Source organism: Ptychodera flava, chromosome 5 (genome assembly GCF_041260155.1).
Source record: "Ptychodera flava strain L36383 chromosome 5, AS_Pfla_20210202, whole genome shotgun sequence".
Lineage (NCBI taxonomy): Eukaryota > Metazoa > Hemichordata > Enteropneusta > Ptychoderidae > Ptychodera > Ptychodera flava.
The window spans coordinates 22111012-22135849 of NC_091932.1; the positions used below are offsets into that span (position 1 = coordinate 22111012).

A 24838-nucleotide genomic window follows, 5' to 3' on the forward strand; every position below is an offset into this window, starting at 1 on the left:
GGGATGATTTACAAACTTGAGTATCGCATCCATTCTATTGGCACACTGTCGAGCGACTGTCGTTGTCATGAAATAGCGAGTAAGGTGATTAATGCACTCAGTACCCATAAAGCAAGAACGCCAGCGTGCCAACACAAAATATTAGTATGCTTCTGAGGACACAGTCGTTTGCATTTTGGTTTTAATTAGAATCGGACAAATCAAGAAGCATGGTACATATTTACAGTGGAAATGAAGTACAGTGAAAGTCTTCCATATTGCATACTCTTACATTTTAATTTTGTGGCTATTTTGACTTACATCAACGAAATGACGTTGAAGAAATACACTATTTGTGATAAAGGGGTCGCACATGCGCAAAGGTGACGCCTGTTGTCCTGCAATAGTACTACATAAACACCCGCAGAAAGTTGTTCAGATGACGTCCAAGGAACATAGCAAATATAGGAGCATATCGTTTGACTTTCACCGACCGCACTGGCAGTAACTTATAGTGACACGAATCCCTGAGCTAAATTACATTATAACATTTTCGTTTTATACTAGAATCTGAAGATTTTATCGAGAGCAACAAGATGTATATGATCAACGGATATATGTTCGGCAATTTGCCGGAAATCAAAGTATGTTCTGGCGATAAGGTAGCCTGGTACGTGTTTGGCATGGGAACCGAAATTGACATCCATACCATCTACTTCCATGGCCAAAATATGGTAAGATGTATAAATTGCATATGTGTAAAATAATTCGTTGATTATTTTAACACGATTCTTTCACTAGTAGAATTCTGGTTTGACTTGCAAGTAGACTAAGAGATGAAATTGGGCACATCAAACATAGCTAAATAGTGCATTACCGGAATCTTACTGTTTTAATTAAATGTTTTAATCCTAAGGCAGGGTGGTGTTGCAACTTGCTGGAAAGTGTCACGAAGCCTTTATCTGTTCAGTACAATCTTAGAATCACAAATTGGGGAGATTTTGACCATGCGATTCCAAATACAAGTAGTTTAAAGGTTTAAAGGTTTACAGTCACCTGTAATCTAAATATGCCCATATATGATCAAAGGGGCGTACCTTGGTATTCAAAACGCACATGTGAGGGCGTTGTTTTTAAAAAAACGGCCGCCCGCTTAAAATCTGTGTGATTGGTTAGATTTTCTCTTTCTTGTAACTGTGGCAAAATTGGAACAGGTGACAGAATGCCTTTAAGATTCGGTGTCTTTTGGAGGTACTTGTCGTTCAGCAAGCCAAAATATAACGGGTAGACTTTTCTCAGCCTGATAGTAGTACACTAAATTTATATAGTGAAAGGTTCATTATGCAAGTATTTCATAACTATTAAGACCTTGATTAGGGCTTTCTCCAACCAGCTGTCTTCAGGTCTTGCCCACTGAGAAAATCCTACAACGTGGACGTGACAACAGATAACTGTCTTTATTACATGCCTCGATGTGAGTGCAAATCAGTGCATTGCTTTGAATAGGAATATCAGGGATGTTAGCGGGCCGGTGAACGATGTTTTGACCGGTTTCCATGGTTACCCGGTCCAGTGAAGCCGTTCGGCTAGGTGTGAAATATCCATGCGCGCACTGCTGTTTTGACTTTCGTTAAAATCTGTTTGATGCTGGTCAATTGTGGTAAAATTGTTTGAAAATGCCCTGCATGTAACTAAATGTCATATAGCATTAACTTTGAAGAGGCATGTAATAAAAATATTATTGCCTGAATACATGAGTTTACGTGCCCTCGCAGCAGGAGACAATTTGCCCTCCTGGCGTCGGGCAAATTGGCACCTGCTCTCGGGCACCTAAACCTATGTATTCAGGCAATAATATATAACCCTATATATGGACATTTTGTACACCCAGCATAGTCCGAACAAGTTCGACTGCCAGTTTTTTTCACGGTATATCTGTTACTTCTTTTTACATGTAATATTTCCGCGAACAATAGAATGTGAAAACAGAATGGTTCGAATGAGATTCATGAATCATTTGCAATCATTTTGTTAAATCAGCGTCCTTTCTCCATGTTGCAGATATATGACGGACATAGAACTGACGCTATAGGAATCGTTCCCGCTTTGTTTACATCAAGTGTCATGACCGCCGGCGCTCCGGGTATCTGGTTGGGGAAGTGCGCCACCACAAGCCATTACGATTGTACGTTTAACAGATAAGCGCCATCAGTGCATGTAGAATAGCGGCTGGCAAAGCTTATCCTAGTATAGTTAGCCTTTTTACAGGGTCCTCGTCGACTTCAGTCTCATTATGGTATTGATGCATTATTATTTTTCACTTTCCGATGATCTGTATTAAATTTCGTCAATTTAAAGGGATATAGTCGTCGGAACTGCGCCTGTGCGAGTTTCTTGTTTACGAACAACGTATTTCGTGCACGATATCAAGATGCACCCATCATCATAGCTGCAACATTTAAATTATACGATGATAGATTATGACAGACATGTTTTAACTGTCATCAATCACCATTATGCCTTGGATACATTGTTGCCATGGGCCGTATGGGTCCCATACGACCTTTGAGCGCAGTTCCGACGACTATATCCCTTAACTAGCCTAAGACAACAAAAACACAATGCAGATATTCGGATTCTCAAACTATACTATTATTGGAATTACTACAGTTTCGACCGGCTTGCGAAAATCTAACATTTGATTTTCCCTCATACTTGCCGTCTTGAATTTCAAGTATGAAGAAAATATCGGGCAATTTGTGTCGGAAGTTGCAAATTTTGAACAACGATCCCTGGTTTTTTATTCCTTATTTCGACAGGAGTGGTGTCAAATTTCGACAGGAGTGGTGTCAAATTTCTTTACGGAAAATTTGAGTAAGACAGTTTTAATCTTCAATGTCCTTAATTAGAGAGAAAGTGTATCCCTTTAACATTTTACAGGTCCTTTTAGTAAACGCAACAATCTAACATACTAATTGTACAGTATTCTTTGGAATTAAGCTGCCGGCATGACGATTGCAATGTTTTCTTTCATTTTAGCCGGCATGTCCTTCCTCCTGAATGTCCAAAACTGCAGTGCAGAAAGTGGAGCAGGTATCCACGGATTAACAGATCATATCAGAGAGTATTTCATACAAGCAGAAGAAGTTTACTGGGATTATGGACCGAGTGGATTCAACAATTATTATGGTGGATCGCTGACAGATTCTGAGAGGTACAAATAGTTTGTTTGTGGCTCAGTTAAAGGTATATCGTCACCTGCTCCGATTTTGCCACACTTACCATGGAAAGAGAAAATCTAACCAATCATAGATTTTAAGCGGGTAGCCAAATTTTTAAAAACAGAGCCCTCACATGGGCACTTTGAATACAAGGAACATCCCCTTTGACCATATATGGGCATATATTACGGGTGACTGTATACCTTTAACATTCAAGTTTGTTGCTAAAGTACCTGAATTTGGACATGTTAGAGGGGATCCTCTCGCTCCATTTGATTTAGTATCATTAAGAAACCTTTTCCCACGGCGTAATCCCAACAAATGAAGTCCACGTATCACAAATATCACAACTTGTTTTGTGGTTTCGTCTAGCCGTCTCGGTATTGACTGAATTCGCCGAATGTTACGTCAAGCCAGAGTTTTCATGATGTGATGCCGTCATGATCATTGGTGACAGGAAGCTAAGTAGTTTTCATTTAATGAAGTGCGTTTCCTTGATATTCATGGCAACACTTGTTCCTCTGTTCACTCTGTGGAAAATTGACATTCAACAGGTGCAGCCAACGAACAATGCACTTTTAAAGGGGTCTTTATTTCGACACGATATATTGTGCATGACAAGTAATGTGAACTGACTAATTTTAAGTCATGAGGGTAATTAATTAGCTGTTCATAATTTGCCCTCCCACTGAAAATTTTTGACTTGCCCTCCCGCACTCAAACTTCATTTTTACCCACTCCCCACTTATTTTTGCCTGTTTCCCCTTCCCACTGTCAATTTTTGAAGCTCCCCTGCCCTGTGGCGAAAAAACTTGCCAATTTCCCTGCCCTAGAAAAATTCCCCTAAATATTTGTTATTCCATTTCCCCTGCAGACATGAAGCTACCCTACCCTGAGATGAAAAAACCTGTAGATTTTCCCCTGCCCTGTGAAAAAATTCCCTGAAAATTAACATTCCCATGCAGACACATACTGCAATGGCCTTCTACCGGAAACACCATGGCTCAACTTCCCCTGTCCCCGTTTTAAAAGTAGCTTCCCCTCTCTCCTCGTTTTTCGCCAAGCCCTGTCACCGGGACAATCAACCAATATCTGCCCTGCCCGACAAAAAAACTAAAATTTGCTCCCCTGCCACCTAAAAATATGTCCCCTGCCCAACCAAAATTAAAATTTCCCCTGCCCTCAAAAATTGCTCCCGGAATAGCTTTTTCAATGAATAGCTCCGTTGGCTGCAACTGATTCAAGTTCCTGACGTGACCTCTAAGAGCTACAGTTTCTGAGTACTGACACGATCTTGTACATTTCAATGTCCCACAGCCGGAAACTCCCCTTGCAACTATTTCATATCATACCAATTTGCATAGCGCCATTTTGTAAAAAATCTAAATCAGTGACTCTTTCTCTCGCTTCAGTGAATCCGCGGCTTTCTTCGAGAAGGGAGAACACAGAATAGGCGGAGTCTACAAGAAGGCCGTGTACGTTGAGTACACCGATGATAGTTTTGCCACCGAGAAAGGCAGAGCACCAGAGGATGAACACATGGGATTGTTGGGTCCGGCAATCAGGGCCGAAGTCGGGGATCAGATCAGGGTTACGTTCAGAAACAACGCCAGTAGACCGTATAGTATGCATCCACACGGCGTGTATTATGACAAGGCGAACGAAGGGGCTGGATACGAAGATGGCACGACAGGTTGGTGATGGTGCAAAAAAACAGGCAAACAGAGAAAAAGATAAAGAAATAATAAGATAATAATAATAATGATAACAAGGCAGTATTGCTGAAGGCAATGAGTACTTGGGCCGTGATAGAGTAATTTTGAGGACAATATATACTACTATTCAAATATGGTCTTGAATTTCCTCTGTCGATTAGGCATTTGATTAACTGGTTATTAAACGAAGCAATGGCATGACAACGGCAAAATATGTCTAGCAACTTTTGTGGAGTTTGAGGCAGGGGTTCTTTATTTATAGTGAAAATTGCTTAAACTCCTTAAATATTCAAATTACAGCAAATTTCTTTTGTTCTCGATGGTAGATGTCTAATATTTAGATGGGCATATTTAGATTTCTACCCTATAGTTATCCCTATATACCAAAAATCGGACATCCAGCTCTATTGGCTTGCTCAGAATTAGATATGCGCATAATTAATGAGGTACAATATGTGGTGTCATAAGGTGTCCCATCATACCAAATATGAAGGGTGTAGCACTTGTGGTTACTGAGTTGTGGACAAATATATCTATTTGAGGTCAAAGGTCATTGAGGTCACGTGACATTTTGTCAAAATAATTGTATTGCTAAGTTATTCCTATATACCAAAAATCAGACCTCCAGCTCTATTGGCTCGCTCGCTTGAAAACAATCTCATAAACCTGGCCATATGGGCAACTGTGTATGGGCAGCTGGATACTTGACTTCCCGGAGAAGGCGAGCTGTCACGAAGCTCAGGATTATTTGTCGATCAAATTTCAGTAAATTTACCTTACCTAGATGAAATTTTGTCTATAGGCTGAAATTTGCCGAATTTTGACGAAATTGCATCGATTTTTCAGGTTCATATCCGACATTTTTGAGTTTTGAGTGCAGACAGAAATAAGTTTTGAGGCAACATGGCTGCGACCCCATGTTGACCCCGGTATCTGCTAAAGTGCGGGTTGCGGGCTGCGGGTTTTTAGAATTATGGCTAGATTTCTAATATATGTAATATGGCATTTAGTATATAAGAAATAAAACCTTTAGAAGGTGTCTATTATCAATAATGATGATCAGGTCTATCGTACAGTATCCCTTTTCCTGCGAAGTCCATATTTCACCATCAGGTCAAGATGGTTAAAATTAATGAAACACTACTATATGGTGTATTTTAACGTAATACTGTATATTTGAAGGCTGTTGAAAACATCAATGCTGTAAACTTGATTTTTTGGACTAAAGATGCTATAACAGACCAAACCAAATGGGTGAAAATACGTCATGTTTCTGAAAAAAATCAAAATCTGCTAAACTAAAAGCGGCGATTCCGAGGACCAATTTATTTATTCCGAGCTGCCTGGCCATTACAAATAATTAGGGATCTGAATCACTTTTCTTTCTTGCCATGGATGTGAGTGAGAAATATACGTAATACCAGACTGACAAAAAAAAATCGCGCCTCGGAAATGTCGCCACTATCGCGGAATGAAAATTGTTACATTTCTAGTATCAGGCCATAGGAAGTAAATTCTCTGTAGGCCTAATGCATCCATTCACAATTCGGTTCCAGGGCAACTCATACTCATACAGAAAATTAAACAATGCCTAGTTAAATGCAATGCATAAGGAAAGATTTGACTTCAAAAAGCGTAGAAGTGATGTGTATTGTAAATGCCGTGTATTTTTCATGAAATCTTTAAAAAGAAAAAGACGTACAACAAAGGACTTAGTTTACTTTGCCGTTTCGGTTCAAGCGAGGTCGCGACCTCAGAGAACGACATTCTGCTAACATTTTACGCGAGAATTTCAGTGGGAAAAACACGCCGGTGCGTTGCCTTATTTTCAGGAATCGATCTAATAGGAATATTTTTGGATGAGTTTGTGTTCTGCAGCTCTCAATAATTTATCTTCTAATATCATGAACGTATGACTTGCACCTGCAGTATGATAGTCGCTCCATGCCGGTATGCCCCCTTCAAGCATTTGATCCAGCGTGACTTTGAAAAGTTTCCTAGGACTATAATCGTGTTCACCACAATAAAATTATTTGAAACGGCGTTGAAAACGATTTTAAAATTGTGCTTTTATCGGCGGTTGAACTAATCTGAAGTGTGAGAAGGGCGAAAATGATATCAAAAACACACATTTTTTCATGCCCGCAACCCGCAGCCCGCAACCCGCAAAATAGCGCATCCGGTTGACCCTGCCTAGCCCTGCGTACGATGCTATGTGCTACAGCTAACACGCATCGTACGCAGGGCTAGCGAGAGAGTTGCCGACATCGACGGTTATTTACGAGAAGTGAATAAAAGACTGTCATTTTTGGAAGCGATCGAGTAGCTGAGGTAGGCTGGGATACGACTTGGGCCCAAGAACGCTGAATTTCGGCAGTAATTTGGCTTTTTACGTCCCAAAATGGATTTGAAGTCACCGACCCTACGTACGGGTCTTTGCAGGGCTGTGGTGAGCGGGGCGATTAGCTGTAGCGGAACACACAGCATCGTACGCAGGGCTAGTTGACCCCAAGTGAAAATGTGTTCGCGATCAAATCTTCCTATATTTTTTTCAGAATTTTCGACAAAATCATTGCTTCTTAAATCTTTTGTAAAATATAAAATACTAAAATAAAAATGCGATGTGCCATGTCTCCAGATTTCTAAAACATCGTTCGTTGACCGTTCGACGGAATACTCATTTCGCAAACTTGTGACGCAGTTGAAATTCAATACTGACCGCCAAATAATCTTAATGAGACGAGATCATTCTAGACCCCGGTTCTAGACATCCTCCAAATTATCCAACCATTCGCGTTAGAATTCAGCTCGCTTAGAGTATCATAACATTCTTCGGCCTTCGTTTAGATCGACCCTAATCTCTCCCATTTAGGAAATAAATACACAAGCTACCTCGACAAAACTTCGTGCACCATCCAGGACCAAACGCACTACAACTCTGTCTTGACGTCATCATCTCCTTACATGGTAATCGGCATACCGTATTTTTTAGCAAAGGAGACACAGAATACGTCGGAGTATTCAGTTTCAAAACGTATTACATTGTGTGATGTTGTCAAAAAAAGGTAATGTTACTGCTGAGTGGTATAAATTACAAAACACAAAAGTTCAAATCAGTTTATTTTGGACTGGCTTTACCCAACATTTCATATTGTTTCTTATGCCAGATTTGACCACGTACTTACTGGCGACCCCTTTACATGCAAATTTTGTGTCAAATGGTGTGTTCTCCTGGAAAAACAAACGTACGATTTCTATATGAAGGAGGCGAAATTTGCCCTCAAAACTCGAAACCACCCCTTTATGGGGTGTACCTCGCTATTTTGAACGAGCTTCTCGAATCTGCAGCTCTATTTCGAAATGATGGTCTGGTTTTCTCAGCTCAAGGATAAGTGTTCTCCATCGCTGTGGGCATTACTATTCTCAACTGGGGGTACAGTTTCCAGTCGTAATGTTTTTCATTGTGTCCGGATATAAAACCTTTCCTTTTCAAACTTTCACTTTGATTAACACTAGTCCACATCTTGTCAGTGATTAAACATGTTTCAAGTTTAAATGTTAAATTCTGGTCTCGAGCCCTCCTGTTCGACCAAACTGAAATTACCCCTCCCACTTTGGCTCGTCCAGTGGGTGTAGCAAGGGTCGTGCTATCGCTTAGGAAACGGAGGGTGCATTAATTGTTGCATTTCGATGCACATTTTGATTATATTCAGAAGATTTTGTGGCAAAAACTCAGATAGAGAAGCATTTATATTCACATCTCACTTATTCATGACTGGCTGAGAGCAGCACTTCCATTAAGTTAGCATCATTACGCCATTTATTATGCCAAGAAAGATGAAGCCAAGACATTTTGCCCTCCCTGGTCTCAGCAAGAAATGGTTATACCTTACAGAGTTTTTTCCCACGGAATGAAAACAAATGTACTTGGGCTGAGGCCCAAGTACAATAATATATATATATATATATATATATATATATATATATATATATATATATATATATATATATATATATATATATATATATATATATATATATATATATATATATTATATGATATGTATGTGTTTGTGTGTGTGTTATACTCCCTGCCCCTTGTATATTTTCTACCTCATCATAACTGCTCCTGATAGTCGTGATATGTACGTCTACCTGAAAGAAATTTTGCATCCAAGTCGGTAAAAGGAACACAGTTGATAACCTTGATAGCCTATCTGGACACCTTCAACAGTAATCGATAAGTCAAAAACATGATAATTACTTTGAAATGTGATTTCAGGTTCTGACAACGCAGACGACGCAGTGGCACCTGGAAACACATACGTGTACGAGTGGTCAGTACCCGTGGAATGGAACCCGGCGTTGGACGACGATGACTGTTCGACCTACATGTACTACTCGTCTGTTGAACCCACTCGCGACCAATATTCCGGTTTGGTAGGACCTTTGATTGTATGTAAAGTGGGCATTTTGGATCCAAACAGTATTCAGGTATGTCTAGTATCATTCCCTCAAAATATACGTTGACCTTTTGAAAATTCAATCGAAGATAATGGTTATAATTGCGTTCTTGTCAAACTGGAGACGTACTATTATAGTACCTTACTTCCCTTTGACTTATAATCACAAATAAACGCTCTCTGTAAATACGTTCCAGGGTGGCATCTCGCGAGAGGTTTACCTCTATTACGGCATATTCGACGAAAATCAAAGTTGGTACGTAGATGAAAATATCCAGGAATTCTGCACCGATCCAGATGGAGTTGACACAGAGGATGAGGATTTTGTTTTTTCCAATCAAATGCACAGTAAGTTGAATAAGTATAAATGATTATGTAAATCAGCTTCAAGGAACAGAGTGCCGGTGCTTTGTACCTCGCTTTGAAAATAGTCGTTTCCTCGTGTGATGTTACTTTAAGTTACTTGATCTGTAAAGCTGTACGATGACCAGTGATGTGGGCGTTACACTCACTCATGATGAAACATGTTTTCGCCTCATTTATAGGGATAATAGCCCAACATTTTGGTCATATTGTCTTTATTTTCATTTTCATTTTCATTTTCTAAAACGATATTTCCCTTTTTTGTACCAAAATTTTAATGAAATATTAAGTATAACCCTCGGCAACGCAATGCATTGTTTACACTATGGAATTGTGGACAGATGATTATTCCACATTACTCACATATGGTCCGTTTCAACAAGTTAAACATTACAAATTTCGACACGATGTTTGGAGTACTAGAATTCTTTTGCTTCGCCGATTTACGTAATATAAAGATAATAAAATTGGGTGCGTGGTGTCATTATTTTCATTGAAAAATGGTGCACTAGACAGTAACTAAGTTCCCATATCATTGAGGGGCGACTATTTTTGCTGATACTAACGTGTTATAAATATGGGACTCTTTACACTCTCATAGGTGTTAATGGTTATCTGTTTGCAAACATGCCCAACTTGGAACTTTGCAAAGGAGATCAGGTGAACTTCCACGTCATGACTCTCGGTAATAATGAAGATATCATGGGGATCCATTTCCATGGCAATACTCTGGTTTGGAACAGTAATCACGCTGATACCATACCAATACGACCCGGCATCTTCAGACACGGAACTATGAGACCGGACAATGAAGGCGAGTCACGATTTTGTTTATTGTCGCTCAGTCGAACCAAACTTTAGTAAGCTCTGTCTTGCTCGATTATGAGTCAGAGGTCACTGGTTGCCATGATTTCTTCCTCCTACACGTGCATCTGTATTCAACCGTCAGAACGGCCTGTTTGAGTAAACCCACGGTATTTTTGAATTTTTTGTCCGCGTTTTAAATTCGGTCGTCGAGAAAAATAGTGCTGATTGAAATTGGCATAATTTGTGACTGTTAACGCATTTTAAAAAAATCGATAAGAACATTTTATGTTATAGATATTGAACGCTAAAAGCCCGCAGATTATTGAAACAGGTGTACAATAATTAAGCAATAAAGCACACCCAGCGATGGTATACCACGAAATTTTGACAGTTCACGACATATATGCACAAACAGTGAACTGGTTAAAACCGAGTGATATACCATCGCTGGGTGTGATTTATTGCTATTATAGCATAACAGTATATTGAAATTCAGGCATGGGACGTCAAAAAAGAATATTTGCTGAAGCCGAGAGCCATGGTGTGACAGCCATGGTATATCACGAATATACCACGGTTCTTTTCACGTCTCGACCAATCGGATCGCTGTATTTGCACCATCAATATACTAGTATGATATAGTTGATAAATTATACAGAGTTACAACCCGTTCCGTGAAGTGATCTGCTTACTATCTGTACCCGTGACAAATCCATCGAAAAATCATCATTTGTGCCCCTATTTCATTTTATTCTCCTTAACAAAACATCAAAACTATAAACGTAAAATCAAAACCATCCATAATGATTCAGCTTAGTTACCATAGCTTGGAGCGACAATATGTAAATTTCCATTCTTTGTCTTTTAGGAGAATGGGGCATCGTTTGCAAAAACAACAACCATTTTAAGAGAGGCATGATGGTCAAATACAATGTTGATAGCTGTGAAAATACTACCCCCAAAGTGAAAGAAACAAATTTTGTGAAGGGAGCTCGAGTTATCTATATTGGCGCAGTGGAGCTTGAGTGGGATTATGCCCCGAACGGGTACGATGGACTCACTGGCGGATCACTGTATGATCCAGACAAGTAAGGAAAGCTTACATGGCTTGTGTCTGTCGTTTTGTTTTATCTAGAATCATAATTTCATTTGTAAATTCGGCAATTTTAAGCCTATTAACAGAAAGAGATATGTATCTTTCCATTAACCTGACCTATTATATTATAAATCTCTGACCCCGAACGTTTTCCCCGTTTCAAAAATCATGTCTGATTGTGCCAACTTTTTTCTTAGTTTTAGTCAAATACAACTACTATAAAACAAACAAACAAACAAAAAGGTTGAAAATTAACATCACTATTTCATAAGAGCACTTTAAAGGGACAAAGTCGGCCATTTTTCATGAATTTTGTTTGATACGAGATACTACTTATATTGTTTGACATGTTGAAAGATACTAATAAGTGAGCGACTATGCATATATTCGACCCTGGTTTCAGACAAATTAAATGAAACCATCGCGAAAATGAATTAATGGTCATGACCATTATTCATTTTCGTGATGGTTTCATGTATCGTGCCTAAAACCGGGGTCGAATATATGCATGCATTGGTCACCCACTTATTTAGTATCTTTCAACATGTCAAACAATATAAGTAGTATCTCGTATCAAACAAATTCATGAAAATGGACGACTTTGTCCCTTTAACGGAAACGCAATATTTTTGCTAAACGCACCGCCATGATATCGCCATATTGGACTAAAAACGCACCAAGTACAATTATTTTACGGTAGGCTAAGGCATGGACGCCCTGTCTTGAATAGTATGTTATTATGTAGTATAAATAGATTTGTACTAGATTATAACGCATGTGCTTCTTTTCCATTACCTTTAAAAAGGTAGGAGGGTTTGGCAAGACAAAAAGTGATAAAAAATAACTTTAGAAACACATTATCAACGTGACCGCACTGAAATATAACTAACTTTCTCCATTTCCAGTCATGGATACGTCTTTGCTAATCGGGGAAACGTGACCATTGGCCACAAGTATAAGAAAGTTGTTTACAGGGAGTTCATGGGTTCCGACTTCAAGGAACAGGTTCAACGAACCCCAGAAGAAGAACATCTTGCATTGCTTGGACCGCTCATTAGGACACAGGTCGGAGACACCATCGAAGTCGTCTTCAAGAATATGGCGTCGCGAAGTTATTCCATTCATCCCCATGGCGTTCTGTACGACAAGACCAACGAGGGTGCAAAATATGAGGATGGAATTACGGAAAGTCCTGGAGACGCAGTAGAGCCCGGTAAAACACACACCTACACGTAAGATCAATTATTATCTCTGGTAACTCTGGGCACTTTCTATTATTTTGAAAATCATAGTACCGTATGTGTGCGTCGACGTGTTTGTTTCAGTCTTTCCCTTCAGAAAATAAATAAACATCTATGTTCAAATGGATTAGATTAAACAGCATCCGTCAGACAACTTTGTCTTCGAAAAATCTTCTGCAACAATAGACAGCTTGAGTGTCACCCGTAAGTTTCAAAACTAAGATGTTGTATCTTTAATGTACCGAACAGTCGCACTATTATAATTTGATTTAGATGGGAAGTACCAGCACGAGCAGGGCCGACTGATGAGGATTCTAACTGCCTCACTTGGGTGTATTACTCCGCCGTTGACACGGTCAAAGACACCAACTCCGGTCTGATTGGTCCGCTCATAGTTTGCAGACAGGGACTTCTGGACACTAGTGGCAAGCGTACAGATGTGGATCACGAATTTGCTCTACTGTTCTCGGTCAACGATGAAAACGAGAGCTGGTATTTAGATGAGAACATCCAGACCTACTGTTACATCCCGGGCGAGGTAGACAAGGGAGACGGAGACTTCGAAGAAAGCAATTTGATGCACGGTGAGTGTGTAAGGGATAGACCATTTGCTCTTTGTGGTGGAGGGCAGAATAAGGAAAGAACACGGTTGCTGGAAATAGAATCAAGGTCTCAAGCAAATAAAAAAGAACTTCATATAGACAAAATTTCATTTGCCAGACACAGAAATACACAAAGTGTATTATGTATGCAAATGTATGTACGTATCTTAACAAATTATTTGGGGAAGAAGGAAATGTGCTTCTTTCATGTAGATTATTAACAATCACAGCTCCTGATCATCAATCATACAGAAATGATGTGTACCGATGTTTCCATGTGTTTAAAGCGTATTTTAGGACTAAAAGCATTTGCCTCGTTTTGTAGGTATAAATGGTAAAATATATTCCAACCTACAAGGGCTGACAATGAACACCAATGATAAAGTGGACTGGTACCTAATTAGTCTTGGCAGCGAAGTGGACATGCACTCGGTGCATTTCCACGGGGAGACTTTTGTACACAATCACGGTGTCGGCGATCATCGTGCTGACGTGTACGACCTCTTTCCAGGTAAGGATTTCTGAGATTGTGTCTGTTGCATGCCCAAATTAAAGTTGCTGGAGGAATTCCTGAAGCTTGTCTGTTTCAGGGGAGGTACATGCTTGGACTTTGAACTTAACTCTGCCTCTGGGACAATTATGCTGAGAATCCAATTATGCTATTGTGCCAATAAATATTTGCAATCTTAGTTTTCTAACAATATTTTTGTTTTGCAAAGCAATCGTTATCTGTAATAACGTACATGATCGCTTAAATTATTTTCATCTATCAAGACTATTTTCCCATGTTTACATTCTGTTCTTTGAAACTAAAATAGTAAATGTATATTTGAAGATTTCCTATGGATGATTTGTTTTTCACAGGTGTTGTTAAGACAGTTGGCATGGTTGTTGACAATCCTGGCCAATGGATGCTCCATTGCCATGTTAATGATCACATCAATGCAGGGATGGATGCTATGTACACCGTACTAGGTCAGTCCAATAAGGTCGATGAGTAAGTGTATGCACCTAATTATAAGATGCAAACACTTATTCATTTGTATGAAGTCTTCATAATTTCTGTGCATGAGAAATTAAACCTGAAAAAAAGATTGCATCTTTTAATGTGATGGTTACAAAGCTTCATACTAAGGTTACAGGGACAATGTAACTGTTTTTGAACTATTAATGTCACGAAAACCTGGAAAATAAACCATAAAATTATACATGTATGTTTTTACTGTTCTCGTGTGTGACCAACACAAACAGGTTTGACTGTGTACAATGTTGGTAGATGCTATGGGAAGAACAAATATGACAGTTTCTGTTGTTTAAATAGTCATTTAGCTGCAATTAGGCTTATTATTTCAATTAATGCAACAATGACTGCTATATCAAATTCCAAAGACATTGAATTTGTCCCTTTAATGTAGAGGGGCTGTGACCATTTTTGAATGAAAAATAGTTGTTGTAAGTTTATCCCTGACATTTCAATTAATCATGGCGCTTAATGGCAATTAATAGCTTTAACAGCTACCATCTTAACGCTTTCTTTTTCATAGCTTTATTAACCATGCTTTGCAATACAATATTTCATGATAACACAGCTATTCATGCTTTATTGGAAAAATGAGATCATATTATTGTGTCAGATTTTTACATCAGCTTTGTGCAGATAAATCTCTTCAGCTGAAAATGCAACTATTCAGGCTGCTTTTAATGAGCGTTTTATCCCATGCTTTCATAATTTCTTTAACACGAATGTATGTTTGTTATTGTGTGCATGTACGGAGTTTTTGAACAAAATAAATCATGTTATTTTCAAACGACAACACTGAGCAATGTCTTTGATATTGAAGACCGGTCACGACCTGCGACATGCGACCTGCGTCTTTAAACTGTGATCTGCGACCTAACCCTAACCCTAACCCTAACCCTACCCTAACCCTAACCCTAACCCCTAACCCTTAACCCTAGCCCTAACTCTAACCCTAACCGCAGATCGCAGTTTAAAAAACTCGCATGTCGCATGTCGTGACCGGTCTTCCATGCTTTGATAAATTTCCAAATTTAAAAGTGTTAATAAACTCTGTGTGATTGTCATTCTTTTGTCTCTTTTCTTGAACAATATTGCCGCCCTTTTTATCCCAGCTCTATCATGCAGGCAGACTTTCCTTTGTAGTGCTGATATTTCCCTACCATTCTATCTGCCAGGTAATCCTATAAGCTTATATTCAACATGGCTCGAAATAATCCTTGTCTGCTTGTCCCAAACATGTACTTTGAGACATTGGATAGGCAGTTTTGAAAGTGCTTGTCCAAGCGGACAGGAGGAATTTTCAGCTGTCAGTCAGAATTACAATATTTCAATCCATGTAACGTTAGAAAGTTTTGAAACCATGATCTGGACATTCAAAGATCAAAAACATAATAAAAACGATCAACGATCATTTCAACACGGTTGATAGGAGGCAGACATATCGGAATATTCAAAATCACACTGTTGAGGGCGCTTTTGCCTTATTAGCTGAATAAGGTATAAATGGACTACCCATGCCCATGGAGAGTGCAATTCAGCCCATTTCGTTGGTTTGCCTGAATGGGACAGGTAACTTGTCCAGTGGACAAGTGATTGAAAAGTATTCCGAGCCCTGTTGTCAAATACCCTGGTAATTAACCTTTAAGGTAATATGCACCTCGAAAGTGAAAGACTTAAACTTTTGCTCTAACTTTCCTCAAGGAATCTTCAATCATTCTCTTTCAAAATCAAGAATAAAAATAGGGGGTCACCGTGCAAATTTTGGTACTAGAGAAACAAATTACCGAAGATTTACCGATATTAGAAATTCAAAATGGCCGCCATCCCTGTGTTAACTCTATGGAGAAAAATAAAAATTTTCGAATTTCGAAAAACTAAGCCGGTGAAAAGTTTTCTTTCACCAAGAGCTTTAAAATGAACCCCCACATGTGGTATATCAGAAGAGAATTGTAAAAGTTTGAGAGTCCGAATGTCTGTCCCCGAGGTGCGTTCTACCTTAATACGTACGCATTCCTTTGCTTTCAATAACACCATGCATAAGCTTATGCAGTAAACCATGACAATGCTTATTAAAGTGTCATCGACCAGATGTGAGTCTTTGTGTACTTCTGCTCAGTCTGAATGCACACGATAGAATTTCGTTAATTCCTCTGAACTTGAAATTAACAGATTCAGCAAAACCAACTGGCGGTGGTAAGCCGAGTTCAGCAAGTTTGAATGTTGGAAGATGCTATTTGATGATGGGAATTCTCAATTTACTCATGGTGCTTGTCTTGATGTAAAACTACTCCTTGGAGTGTTAACCTTCACGGCAGAAGTCTTTTACATTGAGCTTTTTTCAAATGGATACTTTTTTATTAAAGCATCTTTTGAGGAGTTCATTCAGTTTGTTTTACACTTACCTATAAAGGCTAATCTACTCAGTTATTAATCTGGTTTTACATCCTGGTTGTACGACATTTACTCAGTACAATGGAATTCCGTAGAGAGACATACAGCACTGGTTCAAGGAAAGCGTATAGAGCCTGCACTAAACAGCAACCGAAGCTCTCTGTGGGTCGCTCCACCTTTAAGCTTCCATGAACCTGAAAACTTTCTGGAATTGGAGTGAACAGAAGTCACAAATGTGGCATATTGTGCTACCACGACTGTTCGCAAATTATGTATTTTTTTATTTCTATGACCTTCTCATGAAAACAACTTTTGAATACATTGTATTCTGGCATTTAGACCTTTACTAAATATCCAAAGATTTCAGAATACACAGAGTACTGACAGACTGTTTGTATTATGTTATCAATAGAGAACATTAGTTTGCATAAATGCATGCATGTTAAACTAAAGGGACTGTGATTTTCCTTTACTTGTCTTTCAACTCAAGCATTCATTACTTCAATGTACGCCACTTTTTCATCCAAACAAAAACGTTAAAAAGTCAATTTCCGTCTAAAATACATCAGATGCAATGCATAATGTCTGATTTGATAACAGCTTGTTAATTTTTGTTTAATGATTTACCCTTACTTGCCACATATGTGCTAATAATGTGGATTTCTTTTGTATAATATTATGTTATTAAAACTTTGTATATTTTGAATTTAATAATGTTTCATTTTTAGCTCATATTTGGTATTGATATAAGTACCTTTAAAGAGCTTATATGATGAGTCGGTGGCGTCTGTATGTCTGTGCCACATGCAAATTTCCTGGATGATCACGGTACAGCTTTGCGGTTGGTCATCTACTTGGATACATTCAACACTCTACTCGCATGAATGGCTATTTAGTCAATGAAGTGCATTAATAAATGGATGCACAAAGCTTTCAGTAATCAACGGAGAGTGTGATCGTGTCTTTTGATTCTGAATTTATAAGCAGTGCAGGAAATATAAAAGCTATTAACATTGCTGAATCTGCTATTTGGCAAATATCCTAAATTCATGGTAATTCTTCACCGTGGAGTGACGTCAGTAGGTGAATGAGAGATCAGTTTATACAGAAGAGCAAATGATACAGAAATTGCGTGAAAAATAGCACAATTGAAAGTTGTGTCATTTATGTATGTCGAAACTTTGAATATTGGTTTAGTGGTTGAAAAATCAGAACTTCGATTATTTGTTTTCACCGTGCTGTGATGCAAAATGATAAAAGAACTCGCAAGTGCCTCGATGGCCCGCGGCCGAGAATAAGAAATATCATAATCAATTTCAGAAAAATATACAATCATTCCAGAACCTGTTACCAGTGAATTGACATCGGTGAATTGACATCGGAGAAGGAAAGAGATGTATGAACTCTAATGTGATAATTAATGAAATTATGCATGACAACAGAGTACCATATCATTTATGTTGGTTTATACAGAATTTCCATTGAATTTTTAAACAAATAAACATGTACACTGGTAAAGATACTACTGCAAGGTAAGTTTTTTCAATAAAATTAGCATGGATCTGGGACTCATTATAAATGAAGAACTATATTAAAGGTATAGTGTCACCTGTTCCAATTTTGCCACAGTTACCATGGAAAGAGAAAATCTAACCAATCACAGATTTTAAGCGGGTGGCCGCTTTTTAAAAACAGCGCCCTCACATGGGCATTTTGAATACCAGGGAACGCCCCTTTGACCATATATGGGCACATTTAGATTACAGGTGACTGTGTACCTTTAACACTGGACATAACCTATTGATTTAGAAATCACATGTTTAAATGTATTCTTGTGCACTATAATTAATCAGTGAAATGGATTGGTTAAGCAGGCAAACAATGGCTGTTGGCACTCACTTTAACCCTTTGATGCCAGAGTTGATTTTTGATGCCTTTATACAATATAATGTTAACAATTTCTCTCAGATGTAGACTTTTTTTCTGATTTTTCTCCAAAATTTTGGTCAAAAAGTGTAGCCCATGAAAATTTTGTCCATTAAGTCCAAAATCATGGAAAAAATTACAGAAAATTCATAAAAAATTGGTAAAATGTTGCCCTGATATATATATATATTTTTTTTTGGGGGGGGGGGGGGGGGGGGGGGAATTACAGTGCTCAAAGGGTTGACCAGAATGAATTGGTACAAATTGTATCTACCTTACAATTTACTTCCCTTAATCGTTGATTAAACCATTCAATTTATAACTCTTGTAAAAGAAGTGTAACCCTTGTAACCCTAAAACCATAGTGATGCACTATGGGACACAAAAGTGTTTGGATTTCAGAAAACATATCATAGGATAAGGCTGAAATGAATGCTAACTCTAACATATTGTCTGGGAAAGTACGTGTACATGAACTGAGTAAGGCCAACAATAAAATTTTCATTTTCCTTTCACGGCACAGCATTGATCCCTTTTCCGACATAGTTTTGAATGTCATCAGTAAGGCGTCTTGTTCATGTCTGTGACACAAGCTTGCTTGATTGTATGCTTTTAGGATCATGGATAGCTATGTCTCTTGATTGTATTGTGACATGTGACAGTGTGTGCCATTGTGAGTGTGTGTGACATTTGTGACTGTATGTGACACGCGACATTTGTGACTGTATGTGACATGTGACTCATGACATTTGTGACTGTATGCGACATATGACACGTGACATTTGTGACATTTATAACTTGAAAACCGTTACAATGGTATAACTGATCACTATATTAAGTACGTATGGAATGATCAGAGTTAATTTGCAAAACTATATTAAAGTCCCAATAGCTGCGGATGTGTAATAAACTGATCTCAAAATATCTTCAGCTTTCCAAGAGTTTTCTTTGAATTAGACCCATTAAAGTGAAAAAGTGTGTATAAACTGAAACGTTTTAACATCATTTTAGATTTCTCGCCACTGTCAAAGACAAATCATATGACAGAGAAAATAAAGATTACAATAACCAAATCTCGTACATCATGTCTTGTGCATTCAAGTAAATGGCATCATGCTTGTTTCTGGTATGATCACAATGTGTATGTGCAGGACATACTGTTTTCTGTACTTTCCTTGGGGGGCGACATTTTATGAGTGCGGCACCCGTTTAATATTCAGCCTATTAACACGTACAGGCACGGTCCAAATCAGCGAGCAGTGATACTTCTATACACGTCCTTCAGTTAGCACATTTACACGGTCAAACTTTGGTTTGAAAATAAAATCATGAAAATAATGCATAAAAATAGCAGCTGAACTATAACACGACTTTGACTAATAAACTTTTGGTGAATGTAATGACAAACATTTAAGAAGGAGAGAGAAAGAATACCGAATTGTAAAATTATTTTTCTTGTTTTTTATAAGGAGGCAACATGGATTATACACACATGAGATGATTCTTTACAAGGGTAGGCTAAAATATTTTATTTGATTTTTGCATATTACTACAGCACAAGTCAAATACAAAGCTTCTGCCAATATATCTATTATCTATGTACTATACAAAATAGTCTTGTTATAAAATCAGCAATATCTTTAAAATATAATAATTTCACGTTTTACAATCTGCTGATGTTGTTTTTAATAAAAAGAAAATAATTATTAAACATCCTAAAGTATGTACAATCACAATTTTCTATTCACATGATAAATCTATGAAAAATTCTCACATTTCAGTTATGCCAACATTCAAGTTATTATAACATTGTATACAAATGCAACCACAGAACAGATTAAATTAAAATAAGTATCATAGAGATATAAATTATCATAAGAAGTTTGAAAGGAAATTTGAGTGTAAGCTCCAATTCAAAATACCTGTTCTGTAAAGTTTTCTTTGGTGAATGAGATGTGTAAGTGTTAATGCCAAGTAATAGAAGCTTTGAGGGTCCACTAAACAATATGAATTTCTAATGAATTTGCACCCTTGGCGATGGTCTTTTTTGTCTTCACATGCCCAGTTACATATAGGTGATATAACTTGGACATAGCAAAGCATATCTTGGACCATGTTAGGGTAATGTAAAAAAAAACAAACCAAGAGGGTCTGTTTGGACGGCAGCGGTAGTAAGTGAGAAGGTTGAACGGTAAAGCTTATATATAACACACTGTAATTGATAATGGAACCCTTCTTTTGTGTTTGACATTGTATGCATCATGTGTAAATTATGATGTACAATCTTAAACACCTTTTGATTTCAATTATGCCAACAAATGGGAAACAGCCACGCAAGTTGCTTCCACTGATTGAATGATCCAGAGAGTCAACGATTCAGAACTACTGAAGTGTCAATTTATATAAATCTGTCATCTGCAGGTGGAAAGCGTTTCTTGTGCACTCAAGTCCTGCACTTCTGCGTTTATTGATTTCTCTGACTCCTCACAGTGGAAACACATGTTTGACCAATGTCACTGCTATACTCATAAGTATTTTGGATCTCCAATTGTGTGCATTGTTGCACTGGGTAATTTGCTCATGGATGTGTCAAATAATTCAGAGTACATCTAAAAATTACACTCTAGATACACATCATCTGATATCATATTCCAACTATACCGTTTCATCAATTGCTAGGTTGTATATCCAGAGACTGCTGGAATCGTTAAGACTTTTGATTCGTAGGGGAGCTACGGAATGCAGAAATGGTAAAACAGAAAACTTTGGTTTGTAGTGGAAAGATGGAGTGTAGAAATAGAAAACTACAAAAAGAAAAATAACAACAGCAAATATGCAAAACAACGCACAAAATACAAGGAAGAAATTTGGAACATATATACCCGACATGAAATATATGAATCAACACAAAGTTCCCTGTTGTTTTATGTGTAGAATCTCATACCATAAGACTGGTAGCATTTGTTGTAAAATTCTCAAATTAAAACCATCAGAAACTAAGTGCAAAGGCCATTACATGACACAACAAATACATGTACATACACATACATCAAATTCTAAACAATTGCAAATCATCGTAAATATTAATGCTTGTAGGAACATTATTGGGTTCCTCATTCCCAAGGTATTCTCCATACAAATGACTGTGTACACATCTTCAGAACACACATGCTTGTATGAAAATTCCAACAATTCGCAAACCACCCACTGAAAATGCTGCTTTTTAATTATTTCATAGTTTGTCTATGATTATTTTTACAAAAATTCTTGTTTACAGAAAAATTATATGTTACAGAAAGTACAAATTTCTACTTTCAGCTCTCTTTCTTGATAAAAAATTCTATTCAGATTTACTTTATATAGTACTTCTACTAGAAGGATCTAGACAAGAGACTTGTTTGAAATGGCTTTACAGAATCCAACCGTATGGAAGTGATGTACAACTTGACAGGGACATAGACTTGAATGAGCGGTTGAGAGTGTGAGAAAAAGTCCATTCAACTAAGCTACAGTAACAGATACTGATTTTCCAACATTTCAACTATGCATAGAACATTTTCTTCACAGTTTCGGGACAAGGACTGGCCAACGGGAAAGGGTCATCTCTTTGGTAGAAACAGACAGATCGCTATCTAAAGCATTCGTTAACGTGTAGCTTTTTAACAAAGTTCTGTTTGCACAAATAAAAAAGTTTTTAGGGTACTAACTGTAATGCTATAAAGTGATGCCACACAAACAAAAACAAACATGTTTATCAGAACTAGCATTTAATAAGCCTCACAAATGTAGTAATTTTGTCTTCCATATTTGGTCTATTTTCTGGCTCTCAAATTTGTCTACAAATGTTTTTTATGTTTAAAATTTCCATTTCAGAGACATTTTCATCTTGTTTGCCTTGCTAGACTAGTGGCAACTACCTGGGTCTGTAATACTGTATTCCTAATCCAAGAAAGTGGTGTCATACACAATATTTTTGTAAAGGGCGGTAGAACAGTTGATGTTACCATGGTTTCTGCTGCGGGTTTTTTTTGTATTACCGGGTAGTAGGAATTTTTATTGGAGTCACATCTCCTGGGGTTACCCTTGGTGTAATTATTGTCCATCTATGTCCATCTACAGAAATGTTACAAGTTTTCTGAAACCATTAAGTAACATTACTACGATTCCTTAGCAGAAACGCTTGAATATGAAAAGGACATTCAAGCCCCACTAACTGTATCTTTTTTGCATTTTTCTTTGATTTAAACTGATTGTTTGAAATCACATGAAACTTTTGTAAAAAGCTTACCAAAGTGTGACCACTGAATGGTTTTCACACATTTGTGATGAATGCACAACTGAGGTTTTGACAACTAAATAATTTCAAGTTGCGACTCAAATATGGCAGCCACAAACGTAGATGTAAGCAGCTGAATTTAACCCTTTCAGGCCGGATTCCCTATACACCAGGAAAATTTTGGTATGTTTCAATACTTCAAGAAAGTGAAGGCCTGGAAGGGTTTAAAGACAAACCTATTGAAAAAGATTTGCATTAGTGACATTTTCAGCAACAGTATGGCTTAATAACGGATATCCAAAACACCTCTCCAAGATTGGACGGTGTTTTTCGGTAAGTAAAATGCAAAAGATACAGCTAGCTGGGCTTTAAAACAAATCAGTATTCTCCCCAGAGCAGTTATAGAGTGGTGGCTGCCACTCTTTGATTTTTGGTAAACAATACCGTAGAAACTCATTACCATAACAATTACATTTTTGTTATGCAAATTAGTCATCACTCTACCAGAATCCTTGGAAGAACACTGCAAACGCATTTTAATTTTACAAAAAATTCCTCAGAAATACACTGTACATTACATGGAGTATTGCTCTTCATCGTGAAACATTGTACCTGAAGACTCAACGGGCTTTCATGATTTGCCAAGTCATGTGATTCTGTGTGTGGTAACTTTGAATCCGATAAAATGAACTGCTGCAGTCAAATATCCCCCTATGCTTTTAATGACGTCATACGTAGCAAGCCACCATGATGCTATAGCAACAAACACTATGAAAGTCACCACGGTAACTACCCATGGCAACATACCGCTATATCTTCCAAATCTAAATACATGATCCGTGTTTTATCAAAAATATACAACATTTAACTTTTTCTGTCTTTTGGCACAATCTTTTCTCACATAATATTTGCACGCTTGTGAATATATCCTGTACAAAAATTTGCATCTGTTTAGCCATATTTGCTGTGGCTAAAAAGACTGTCACAATCCAATTATTTACAAAAATCATATAAATCATAATGCTTCTCTCTTTAGAAAATTAAAATTTTTTACAGTATACTAGATTATACAAAACTTTATCCAGCTACAATGAAGCTGTTCATCCAGTGTTTTCTATGTACACATATGGACGGCTGGAACTGTAAATAAACACTGCTTTTCATACTATCTCTTTGTAAGACACAGGACAGTTGGAGTCCAAGGTGTAGTCCAAGGTAGTTTCTTATGCTTCTGATACATCGACCTTGTCATCTTCAAACTGAAAGAGTCATGAGAAGATTAAGGTAGAATGCGCTTCGGTGACAGATATTTGGAGTCTCAAATTTTTACGATTTTTTCTGATCCAATACTTTGTGGGGGCTCATTTTAAAGCTCTTAGAGAATGAAAAAATTTCACTGCCTTAGTTTTTCAAAATTGAAAATTTAATTTTTCCCCCATAGAGTTCACATAGGGATGGCGGCTATTTTGAATTTCAAATCGGTGAATGTTTCTCTGCTACCAAACTTTGCACAGTGACCCCCGATTTTTATTCTCCACTTTGAAAGTTCATTGAGGAAAGTTTCAGCAAAAATTTTAAGTCTTTCACTTTAAAAGCGTGTACTACTTTTAACCCTTTGAGCGCCAAAGTCCATATTTGTCCCCTTTATAAAATAAACCCCAGTCAATTTTTCTCAGATTTTTGCCAAAATTTTGAGAAAAAACTGTAGCCAATGAAATGTGATGTCCATTTGGTCCA

The 24838-nt window shown here is 37.7% G+C and overlaps 2 protein-coding genes across 9 annotated transcripts in view; one reads left to right on the forward strand and one right to left on the reverse strand.

The window, feature by feature from the left end:
* LOC139133268 (hephaestin-like protein) overlaps window positions 1–17603 on the forward strand; it is a 51926-nt gene extending 34323 nt beyond the window's left edge. For all 4 annotated transcript variants that reach the window (XM_070699796.1, XM_070699795.1, XM_070699794.1 and 1 more), the window contains exons 6-18: window positions 547–713; window positions 2041–2164; window positions 3019–3193; window positions 4613–4893; window positions 9198–9409; window positions 9576–9726; window positions 10343–10555; window positions 11417–11636; window positions 12550–12876; window positions 13159–13469; window positions 13813–13998; window positions 14352–14462; window positions 16678–17603. In XM_070699796.1, the coding sequence (XP_070555897.1) occupies window positions 547–713; window positions 2041–2164; window positions 3019–3193; window positions 4613–4893; window positions 9198–9409; window positions 9576–9726; window positions 10343–10555; window positions 11417–11636; window positions 12550–12876; window positions 13159–13469; window positions 13813–13998; window positions 14352–14462; window positions 16678–16790 (2591 nt within the window). In that variant the 3' untranslated portion in view covers window positions 16791–17603. The remainder of the gene's footprint in view (window positions 1–546; window positions 714–2040; window positions 2165–3018; window positions 3194–4612; window positions 4894–9197; window positions 9410–9575; window positions 9727–10342; window positions 10556–11416; window positions 11637–12549; window positions 12877–13158; window positions 13470–13812; window positions 13999–14351; window positions 14463–16677) is intronic.
* A 2722-nt stretch (window positions 17604–20325) lies between these two features.
* Window positions 20326–24838, reverse strand: part of LOC139133259 (transient receptor potential cation channel subfamily V member 3-like) — a 50624-nt gene continuing 46111 nt past the window's right edge. For all 5 annotated transcript variants that reach the window (XM_070699779.1, XM_070699780.1, XM_070699781.1 and 2 more), the window contains one exon: window positions 20326–24360. In XM_070699779.1, the coding sequence (XP_070555880.1) occupies window positions 24325–24360 (36 nt within the window). In that variant the 3' untranslated portion in view covers window positions 20326–24324. The remainder of the gene's footprint in view (window positions 24361–24838) is intronic.